General features: G+C 31.6%; 2 protein-coding genes across 2 annotated transcripts; one reads left to right on the top strand and one right to left on the bottom strand.

The window, feature by feature from the left end:
• Positions 1 to 1,299: 1,299 nt before the first annotated feature.
• LOC127126891 (uncharacterized) lies at positions 1,300 to 4,635 on the top strand. The gene is made up of 5 exons (XM_051055896.1): positions 1,300 to 1,772; positions 2,186 to 3,057; positions 3,206 to 3,600; positions 3,935 to 4,004; positions 4,268 to 4,635. The coding sequence occupies exons 2-5, from the start codon at positions 2,291 to 2,293 to the stop codon at positions 4,329 to 4,331; spliced, it is 1,296 nt and encodes a 431-aa protein (XP_050911853.1). The 5' UTR covers positions 1,300 to 1,772; positions 2,186 to 2,290; the 3' UTR covers positions 4,332 to 4,635.
• Positions 4,636 to 8,198: 3,563 nt separating this feature from the next.
• Positions 8,199 to 9,307, bottom strand: LOC127126890 (transcription termination factor MTEF1, chloroplastic). The gene has a single exon (XM_051055895.1). The coding sequence runs from the start codon at positions 9,161 to 9,163 to the stop codon at positions 8,312 to 8,314; it is 852 nt and encodes a 283-aa protein (XP_050911852.1). The 5' UTR covers positions 9,164 to 9,307; the 3' UTR covers positions 8,199 to 8,311.
• Between the last annotated feature and the right edge of the window lie 2,694 nt (positions 9,308 to 12,001).

Genomic DNA, 12,001 nt, shown 5'->3' with positions numbered 1-12,001 from the left:
CTTAACACATCTAATAAATATTTTCTGATTCACAATTCTCCTATGCTGATATTAATTAACATACTTGCAGATGATGTCATAGGAACTTTATTAAAAAAAATCTTTTGATTTTCTTTCCCTTTACTTTCTCTTCTACCAAACAACCAATAATAACTTTTCTTACATTTTATTTCCTTAAACAATTTTTCCTTCTCCTTTCTTTCTTTCAAGTTTTTTTTTGAACCGAACAAACTATTTAATCTGAACTCTACTATAGATTAGAATTTCTAAGGCATTAAATTCGAACCCTACTAGTATTCTTGTTTTACTTTTAATCCTAAATTTTTGGGTAGGGATCAAGAGTGTGCATGGTTCAAAATCCAAATCAAATTGAACTAAATATATGGATTAGTTTGGTTTTTAAAACCAATTTAACGAAATCGATTTATTTTTTTAAAATTGATTTATGTTTGGATCGATTTGGTTAATAACCGATTTTAAATGAATTTTGTTTTTAATTTTAATTTTATTTTCTTTAAGTTAATATTAATTTTTAAATTTAAAAATATAAATAAATTTTATGAGATTTTAAAATATTTTTTCTTTTAAAATTTAAAAAACATACAAAAAATAATTTTTTCAGAAAAAAATTAAAAAAAATTAAATTATTTTCTGAAAATGAAAAAAAAAATATTTTAAGAAAAGTTATTCCAAAAAATAAAAATAACTGAAAAAAAATTTATTAAAAGAACATGGAAATCGGAAATAAAAAATTTCTGAAAATAAAAAATAATTTCTATTATAAAATTATAAAAATTATTATTTCTTTTTAATTTTTTTAAAATTTTAAATTTTTTTTTTTTATTTAGAAGAAAATAATAATTTTATTTGAAAAAAAATATCAAATATAATTTTTTCAAAAAAAGATATAATATTTTTTATGAAAAGAAAAGAAAATTCTGAATTTTATTTTTAAAATAATTTTTTTATAAAATTTAAAAACATTTAAAATATAAATTAATTATAATGTAATAAAACATAAAGAAAGACGAATATAGAAATTTAAGTAAAATTTGGAAATCAATAAAACACCAAATTTTTATAATGGTTATTTATTTTAACATTTGATTTGATTTGGATAGCAATTTGATTAATAACCTATTTTTTTCACACCCTTAGTAGTAGAAATCCTCTCCGATGAGAATATAACTTGATGGTGTAAAGTGTCCATCTCCACCATTGATGTCTCAGGTTAATAATTTAATTATTATACAGTAAAAAAAAATAGGTCTAGATTCCAGTGTACCATAATTTCACGGGAGAGGATCTCTGCCCTAAATTTTTTGTTTTTGAAATTAAAATCGTAAGAAAAAAATAACCGTACGCGTCGGCGAAGAAAATAACAAAATCTGCATCTTCCTCGTCATAGCGTCGGCGGCTTCTAAATCCCTCTCTCTCTCAAATTCGTTTTTCATCTCTCTAGAATCAATCTGTGGATCTGAAAGAGACACCCTTTGGGAGGAACAAGGAGAAAGAAAAACCAAAATTTCTTCTTCTTTGCTTCTGCAATCTTCAGAGCAGATTTATGGATAACAGGTGCAAATCTGGTTCACAGCAACTTCGTTTCGTCGCTAAACTCTTCCACCAACAACAAGCTTCTGGTTTTGTACTTCCTTCTCTTTTTCAGCCCTTGGATAGATCCATTCCTGGCTTTCCCTTTCTACGTTTTGGCCTTCACAAGTAGTATTCAAGCTACCCTCTTTCTTTCTCCTGTTGTTGTTTTCTTAAAAAAGGTTAGATTTTTTCATCTGGGTTATCTTCTTTTTCACTCAATTTTTAAAATTTTGTTTCTTGGTTTTGCTTTGAATGATGTATGATCATGTACACTTGTTTTGAGATTATTTAGCATAATTTTTGTGCTGTACTTTTTAGTTAAGCACTTATAGCATCCTGCTTATATATAAACTACTTCTATAAGCTGTTTTCATAAGCTGTTCCTAACAGTTTATGAAAATAAGCATAAAACAACTTGTGGACATGTGATAAAGATGGGTGCTAAGTTGTTTTTCATATAAACTCTACCAAATAGTCTCGAGCTTATGTTAGTAGATAAATTCATATAAACCAATTCAAACGCGCTAAGTCTTATGGCATGATGATGTTCAATGCTTCTTACAGTTGTTGACTTGGACTTTTTGTATGCCAGGTCTTTAGATTGCGGTTTCCTTAGTTCTTGTTCTGTGCATGCTGCACAAGTCTTCTGACAGAGTGATAAAGTAATTTTTGCACAAATTATGGTGTATGGACCACGATGACCGTTTCTGCCGGATCATCCCTTAAGATGTCGTGGTCCAGGGGAAAACAACCTTCTGGTTGGACAGCTTTTGATATCAAGCAGAAAAACAAGAACAATATTGAATCAGAAGTTGACAAGGATCCTTTCCCACCTATTGGCTCATCTGGTTCTATGCGACATGGTGATAAGTTAGGCAAGAAGAAACATGTTCCTATGAAGCCTTTCTCTTCGGTCCTCCTACCTAATGAAAATTTCCCTTCACTTTCAGAGGATGGGAATGGCCGAAAGGCGGTGTTTGGTTATGATTCTGATGGAAAGTCTCGTGGAACTACTGCTCAGGAAGATGTTAATTTAGCTTCTAAAAAGCTCAAAGAGCAGCATCCTTGGGCTGAAAATAGCTTGATTGATGATATATTGGCAGCTGTTAATAATAATGTTGATAAGGCTGTGGCTTTATTGGAAACAATGGTCTCTGCAGACGACTTTGAAGAATGCAAAGTATCGAGCTATCCTCATCCAAGGCCAACTATTTCTAAGACAGGTGAAAGTCACACTTTAGAAATGGTCAATGATGACATTCTCTTCAATTCTAGTATTGGTGGTCACCTCCAAGATAACGATAAAGACTCGGAGAATAGAAGTTCTTCCTCAAGTCAGAAGTTTTCTGATGTCAGTAACCTGAAATACAAAATGGACCTCTTGAATTCCATTCCGGTCGAGCCTGAATGGGAAGAGGATGACATCTACATCAGCCATCGAAAGGATGCATTGAAGACAATGAGGTGGGAATGCTAACTCTTGTAATCTTTCTTGAGATGATATTATCAACTTCTGTATTGCTTGCATCGTTTGTCTTTGTAGTATTTATTTATCAGCATTTTTTCAGATTGTCACCAAGCATCTAGATTTTATTTCCCATCAATTAAACAGGTCAGCATCACGACATTCTAAGGCAGCGGCTAATGCTTTTCTAAAAGGCGAACACTTTTCAGCCCAGCAACATTCATCGAGAGCTAGGGAGGAATGGAATAATGCAGAAAAACTTAATTCTGAGGCAGCCACTAAAATTTTGAGTATCAGGAATAGTGATAATGATATATCTAGATTAGATTTGCACGGTCTTCATGCAGCCGAAGCAGTTCAAGCATTGCAAGAACATCTCTGTAGAATTGAAAGTCAAGGCTTCTCGAAGAGCTCAACCCTTTCGAATGGCGTGAAGAAGAATGGCCATGCACAATCAACTCTTGGATCTCTTAACTTCATGGAATGGGAAAATTTGGAAAAGCCATTAAGGCTTAGATCATTAGCTCTAAATGTCATAACAGGTATTTTGGTTTCTTTTTTTTGGATTCTGCCGCCAGAGAATTGCTTTTTGAATGCATAGGCATACACAGAACATTTGAAAACATTGTCGAGGTTGTTATTTTATTTTCAATCTGTTTGGGAGACGCGCCCAAATTAAAATGATCTGCTTCATTTCTGTGATTTTATTTCCATGGTAATCTGACGGTGATTCTCTTTAACGCATCTTATAGAAAGTAATATCTGATAAAATCATGTGCCATGGAGTGAGAAAATGTTGCAGTTCATTAAAAAAATGTGGCAATTTTCTTTATCCAAAACTGAAACATTGTACTTTCGGTATTTATTTCTGTACAGGCGTTGGAAATCACAGCCGAGGACAAGCCGCTCTTCCTACAGCTGTTAGAAGTTTCCTCAGTGAAAACAGGTAGAACATGATATCTACACTCCTTTTGTCTGCCCTTAAGACACACAAATTAATAATGGATACACTGAATTGAGGTACTGTATGTTACTCATTAGATTGGTGATGAAAAATTTATATCAATCTAACTGTTATATCATACAGTATATTGGTGCACATATAAATGATTCATGCATTGTAAATATCCTTACTTTAGTTCAATCCTAACTTTTTTGTGTAAGATTTACCCTGGCTCTTATTATTTGTTCATTTGTATTGTTCTGCAGGTACCGATTTGAGGAGATGAGACCAGGAGTCATCACAGTGTGGCCCAAGTTTCGTCAGAGTTGACAACAAATGTGTTGTCATACCATGGAGTATTCTTATGGAGATATGAAAGTTTATATACTGTGTAATTTCATCATATATCTCATACTATCACACTATGCAGTGGAGAGATTTAGTTATACTTTGGAATCTGTGTCATTTGTCCTTATATGCAGTATTATTTATCCTTTTTAAGGAAATCGGTATGTCTCAAAAATGGTAGTCCAAATTCGTGAATATCTGTATAACACATTTTTGGATGACATTATGCAAGTCCTTATTGTCAATTACCATTCGGTTCACATTAATAAAGAACAATCACTTTAAATGCTCTGTGTTGGGCCTTGAGTACGGAATGTGACCGAACTACTACATAGGGAAGCGATTGAAAGGGAAAATCATTAGGGCATTACTTATGCAACCCATGAACAAACTGAAAACTTGAATTTGGCTATACATCTTCGGATTAGTTTAAAATGCATCAAATGCTTAAAAATTGATCCAAAGATGTGTCTATGTAAGGTCGGAGATAGATGATTGATATTTTTTATGTTATTTACACTAAATTTTTTTAAGGTTAAATTGATATATTAACACCATTAACACCATATTATTTATATTAATATAAATTCAAACAATAATAAAAAATTCAAACATTATCACGTTATACAAAATAAAAATACAATTGTTTTATTACCAAAATATAAACAAAAATAAACTATTGTGTATATCTAACCTCTATATTTTTTCTTTGTTGCTTGTACCCTAAGACATTTTACGTCTCGGCTAAGATGACCCGTACGACGACCATACCAGAATTGCCTTTCTCAAAAATCTCATCTCTATGCTATCTCTCGCAATCGTCGTAATACGATGACTAATCGACAACAAATCTTGGACGTGGTCATTCATAGTCTGCTCATCTTCTAATATATCTTGATGAACTGGTCTAGGTGGTGCTTCCGCGACATCTAGAATTATGTAAGGATGTGACACCTGATATAACCAATGAATGTCGCTCTCTGCAGCAACCCAAGGATCAAACGCTGGCACCCTGTGTGCCTCATGTGGTACTATAAGTCTTCGAGTATGACATCAAGATCTCTGCGAATGTCCGTTAAAGGAGGAAGCATAGAGGGAGGTCTTGGAATAATCTGAAGATATCCAAATTAGCACATGACCCGCTCAGGCATATGTTAGTACATCAAACACGATCCACAAGTCAACCAATCAGAGTAGAAGGTTATGTCGTCCAAGGGACGCGTCTGAAGGTGATCTTCGTACCGGAAAAAGCATACGCCATATGCTATAGTGTGGTCAATAAACATCCGGAACGACTCTATCGCCTGATTCCCTATTTACATGAAAAAGTGCAAACAAGTGGTCAATTCTCAGTGTAGTCAATGACAGGTCGCCAGTCGAATATGCGAGGAAAGTAAGAGATAATCCACGCTTGAAAATGTTTCAGATAAAATATTAGTAACAAGTGTAACACAAACGCTATGAAGTATGTTGCACTTTTGTCCACAAATATTATCGTGTCAACCAAGTATAAAAGTAAGATCTCAATGCACATTGTCTGTGGATCAATGCATGATCGTCATTTGCCTCAACTACCGCAACTAGGTAGTATTTGTACAGTTACGCCATGTATGAAAATCGAGCATGAACGTCTCTCGTGGCATCAAACTCTCGTTGGGCCTCACCTAGGTCAGATCCCAAATAGTTTACCATCAATTCAAGTGCCTCTGATTTGTTGAATCGGGTGATTTAGTAATCTTCTCCTAATCGGAAGATGCAGAAAGTATGAGACATCATTAAGGGTGATAGACATCTCACCATGAGGGATATGGAAAGTGTTAAGAATGTATCAAGTGTGAATAGTGTGGATAATAGTCCCATATTGGTTGGTAATGTGGAGATTTGAGCATTCATAAGTGAGAGAACCCACTCACCTATCACCTTAAGGTTTTAGGTGAATATGTGATGTGTCTCTCACAAAGGTGTTGCTCTAAAAAAGAAGAAGTCTCATAATATTCAATGCACCATAGTGAAAAACTTTCTCAACAAATGGTATCATGAGCCTTTGGTTTCAGAAATGGACCGACTTAATTGTATCGAAAATCAACGGCGCCAGTATGGTGAATCAGAAACGTTCCATTGAAGAGTGTCAACGACGCTAGCGTGGTGAATAAGAAACGTTCTGTGCGGTACAAGAGCTTTCACTTGAGGGGGAGCATTGTGGACTAAACTTGAGGGGGAGTGTTGAGAATGTATCAAGTGTGAGTAGTGTGGATAATAGTCCCATACTGATTGTTAATGTGGAGACTTGGGCATTTATAAGTGAGAGAACTCACTCACCTATCACCTTAAGGTTTTGGGTGAATATGTGGTGTGTCTCTCACAAAGATATTGCTCTACAAAAGAAGTCTCACAATGTTCAATGCTCCTTAGTGAAAAAACTTCCCCAACAGAAAGATGATGTCTCCTAGTACCATATATCCACAAAAGCTGCCAACATGCCATGGTTAATGGTCATGTTACCGGTGGTGCATAAATCTATCAGCCCATAGTTACAAACTACATCTTAAAATCATGCGTCTACATTCTGTTACAGGCTCAAAATCTTCCTGGCATGGTTGCAAATTTGACAGCTTCACACTCATGTAAATATAAATATATTAACATCAATCACAACTAAATTAATATGAAATATATGTAACATAAAAGTAAATAAATATATCTCTACTTTTCACACATGCCTAACAGTATGTTCAACATAGAAAGAAAATAAAGATGTGTCATAGAGGCCTCTGGGAAAACTATCAAGAACGAGAGCAACAATAGTAACAGGTTCCTCCTATTAGGCTTCAGGGGTTTCATAAGATAGAGGGTCACCAAAAGACATGTGCCCTCGATAGGCTGAGGCAGACGATATCAAAATTAAGACAAATATAATTCGGAGATACATCTCTGTAAAATAGGAAAGACAAAAAGAAAACATAAAAACTAGAGATGTATCTCTATAAAACAGGAAAGGCAAAAAAAGTTAGAAAAATTCATAGATGTATCTCCATAAAATGTGCGATAGCAGTAATTCCAAAAAAATGCAGATAATGCCATAAACACCAATAAATTTGTATGCATGTCTAAATAAAGTATCCATTTTGAATGTAACTAAAAATTAATGCATGTTAAACAACCTATTTTACCTAATACATGCATCAAAATTGAAAAATAGAAAGAAAACGAAAAACTTACCGACTGAGAGTTGTTGTGCGAAAGTTTGAATAGAATAGAATGAATGTCACACTTGATTCTTGTCAGGTTTTGTGAAAATGTAAAAAATAAAGAAGGAAGGGGAAATTCACAACAGTGAAAAGAAAAATGATATAGACAATAAACAATTGATTAAGAGACAATTTTAATTATTAGTTTTCGTAGACTTCATTTGTAGAGTTATCATTAGTGTATTTTTATGAGTATAAATATATATTATCTCCGATTCTATTTATAAAAAAAAATTACTTTTTAGATTATTCAATTAATCTAAAAATTCAATTTTTTTTTATAAATATGACCAGAGAGATAATTTAAATAATATTTCCTCCATTTTAAAATAATCAATGTTTAAGGTTTTTACACATAAATTAAGGAATATAATAATATAAATATATGAGAATATAATTTTTAATAAATTAATTTTATAAATGTATTGTAAATAGTGTATAAAGTAATCCTATCTCTAATCTTTAATTAGTTTTATTTCTTATATTAAAGACCAGAAAGTATGAAATGACAGAATTGAAACTATATGACTCTTGTATGTACATTTTGTCCCTAAACTAAATTTAAGAAATATTGCATTGAAAAGAAAAATAACATGAGCAATGAAAAGTCAAATGATCTATTATTGTCAAAATTATGTAAGAATATCTATTAGTGCAAAATTCTAGGGTGCAACTTTCTTTTGATAATTTGAGTGATGGTGATGATGATTCACTTCATTTCCACTTGGCATAGAATTTGTCATCACCCCACATCAACATTCTATTCAATGGAATCCTAACACCTCTTTCCTTCAAATGCAAATGCCTTGGAACAATCCTCTTCTCTAAACTAAACCCAAAATACTGAGGAAACTTCTTCAACTCCTCCAAATCCCTCTCCATCTCCTTTACCAAATACACAAATTTCGGCCACAAATTATTCTCCACGTCGTATCCCAATATCGCCGGCAACCTCGCACACGCGTTAGTCGCTTCCTCGTAAGAAAACCCCACCACCTCCTCCATGAATCTCACCCTCAGTCGCAGCTTCTCCACGCGCGTGTTTAACAGATGCGCGTTTCGGTTAGACGGCCGGTTTAATCCGCGGATACCGATTTCCCGGAGGAAGTTGAGCGTCGGTTTTAGGATGTGGTTGGGATCGGTGAAGAGGAGCTTAGGGCAACGGAGGATGAGGCCGCGGGATTCTTCAGCGGTGGCAAGGAGGTCGTCGGAGAGGAAGATGAAGACGGGGGAGATTTCGGCGGGGTTGAAGGAGGTGGAGAAGAGGCGGGGAGAGTGGTGGACGAGACGGGGGATGTCGGCGTCGGAGAAGGAATGCGATTTGAAGAAAGTGACGGTGGTGAGGATGTGGTCGACGGCGTCGGGGAGAGGGAGGTTGTTGGGTTTGGTGTCGGGGTGGATTATGGTTAGTGATTTTAGGTAACGGAGATTTTCATGGTGAGTTGTTCGGAACTTGATGTAACCGTTTCTGTTAGGGTAACGGTTAGGGGTGAGTGTGTTTGATGAATTAGATAGAGAATAATAAGATGGGGTTTGGGGGTGGTGAAGAGAATGGAGGAAGAACATTTTATTTGTGTTTGAATATGCAAGTAAAAGAATTATGGTGATGAAGAGTTAACACATAAGTAAAAGAAATGTGTTGGTCGAGCAAAACTTCATATCCATCAAATCCAATCCACACGATCATTATCATGATATCCTCATCCTTACAACTTTGAAGTCTTCTTTCACTAATCTTATTGATACACCTTATATTAAATAGTTACATCGTATATATTATTTACAATATATTATACGGTGAATAGTTTTTATTTTAAATTAAAAAAATATGAACAGTCCATAAACAATGTTTAAACAGTTCATGAATATTACCCGTCTACAATAACCGGTATCTTTAATAAAAAGTAAAAAATTGGTTTATAAAATTATAAAATTGATTAATAAACGTTAAATTGTCCAAATAAATTTTGACATGTCGTCAAAGTTGGTTAATATAATATAAAAAGTTGGTTAATCACAATTTTTTATTTTAATATAATTTTTTTTATATTTTATATTTTAAAAAATATATAATTATAATATTTCACGATTCACCGTATTGATAAAGAGTAAAATACCGTATAAGAGTAGTTTTTGAGAGTAGGAATGTCATTTCTCATTCATTATAAGTGGACATCGTCCTTTACACCTACTTATTCATAATTCATATATATATATATATATATATATATATATATATATATATATATATATATATATATATATATATATATATATATATATATATATATATATATATATATATATATATAATATATATATATATATATATATATATATATATATATATATATATATATATATATATATATATATATATAATATATATATATATATATATATATATATATATATATATATATATATATATATATATATATATATATATATATATATATAGAGTAAATAATGCATAATTCACATAATAATATTAACAATAACTATATATATATATATATATATATATATATATATATATATATATATATATATATATATATATATATATATATATATATATATATATATATATATATATATATATATATATATATATATATATACGTGAATAGTGTATGTGAACAAGCCAACAACAAAAAAGTTTAATAGTAAAATAAAAGGTAGATTTGTTTTGATTTTTTTAAAAATAATTTTTATAATGTAACATAATTTTATATAAAATAATTTTTATAGTTTAATATAATTTTATGTAAAATAAATTTACAAAATTTTTAATAAAACTTTTAAAGAACAATTTGATTTGAATAGTTATTCTTAAAATATTATTTTAAATGTTTTATCATTTTATTAAAATACTTTTTAGATATCAAAATTTTAAAAAATCATTAATTTCAAAGCTGTTTCAAATGATTTTTTATAAAAATTATTTTTGAGATACAACTTTTTAAAAATTGTGATTTGATGATGTTTTGATCTTCAATGATATAATAAAACAATAAAGAACACAAGAGAATTAATAATTTACTTCGGTGCAAACAACACCTACCTCTATAAGACACTCTACCTAAGAAAAAAAATTCACTCTTGTAATAGAATTAGTACAAAGTGTCTTAGATGAATAAGCCCCTTGTTAAATGTCCATCTTCTTAATTCTACACTCAATATTTTTTATTTAAGACCCTATAAATATGAGAATCCTCTCTTACTTTCTCTCAGTAACTAACCCTTGTAATCAACAACAAGAATCAAAGTGATCAATATTGAATTACAACTTAATTACATAAATCATCTAGTATGCCAACAATAATGTGGTGTACAATTCACAACAAACAAAGACTCAATATATATATATATATATATATATATATATATATATATATATATATATATATATATATATATATATATATATATATATATATATATATATATATATATATATATATATATATATATAGCCGAGGTTTTCTCCTTGGATTTTGGCATTGATCTCGTCTATATATGAGGGAGATTTAGTTAGGATTTTGTTCCACAAAAACAACTCCATAAAAGATTTGATTTGATTTATATTTAAATTTAAATCTCCTTGATTTGAATTTAATTTAATCAAACAAACCAGATTTCTAAAAGATAGCAACAATCCTTGTTGCACAAGTAATAGAAAATGCGCAATAGACATTTGAAAAACGCGCGCATATAACAACAACCTTGTCATGTAGACATTGGAAACATGCTGAGACATTTGTTCCCACATGTGTCTTCCTTCATAAAACTTCAGGGTGTAACACTTTTTTAGGGGTTTCTTGAGGATGTAACACTTCAGGGTGTTGATTCAGGATCATTCTAGTTATTAAACTGGGAAAGGCTATAGGTAGCTTAACATAAAAAGAGCCAAAATGCTTCATTGTTTGTTAATACACATAATCACTAAAGTTTAGTTATGCTTTTGTGCCTATGAGAAAGATAAGCTTGACAAATGCAGAGGTTACACTTGAACTATGATTAGTGGGTGCCTAATTTTATGCATCAATCCTATTTAAAATGACATATTTTACACTCAATCTACTATTATAGAGCAACCCTTTGTCGGGCCATTTCTTCACTTGTCCACCAATTATTTTATAAGTTATCTTATCAAAGGAATGAGCCATATCATATCCAAGAGACATGCTTCTGCCCAGATAATTGTTAATACTTAGGGTGAAAATTTCACACACTTCCCTCTGACACATACCTTCTTATACTATCTACTTCCTTCAACATTGCATTCAGGTAACAAATTGACAATAAACTCTTTGACCAGCCTTTCATAGCAAGATCCAAGTTCAGTGATAATCTTCATCAAACCAGTAACTTTGATCAAGTCCACAATCTCTTCACACT

This window comes from Lathyrus oleraceus, chromosome 3 (genome assembly GCF_024323335.1).
Source record: "Lathyrus oleraceus cultivar Zhongwan6 chromosome 3, CAAS_Psat_ZW6_1.0, whole genome shotgun sequence".
Classification (NCBI taxonomy): domain Eukaryota; kingdom Viridiplantae; phylum Streptophyta; class Magnoliopsida; order Fabales; family Fabaceae; genus Lathyrus; species Lathyrus oleraceus.
This window is presented reverse-complemented; position numbering and strand designations above follow the sequence as displayed.

Excerpts from the sequence above, each read along its gene's own strand:
- LOC127126891 (XM_051055896.1), top strand. The coding sequence starts at position 2,291 with ATGACCGTTTCTGCCGGATCATCCCTTAAGATGTCGTGGTCCAGGGGA. Across the intron at positions 3,058-3,205 it reads GATGCATTGAAGACAATGAG|GTCAGCATCACGACATTCTA; the intron begins GTGGGAATGCTA and ends TCAATTAAACAG. Across the intron at positions 3,601-3,934 it reads AGCTCTAAATGTCATAACAG|GCGTTGGAAATCACAGCCGA; the intron begins GTATTTTGGTTT and ends ATTTCTGTACAG.
- LOC127126890 (XM_051055895.1), bottom strand. The coding sequence starts at position 9,163 with ATGTTCTTCCTCCATTCTCTTCACCACCCCCAAACCCCATCTTATTAT.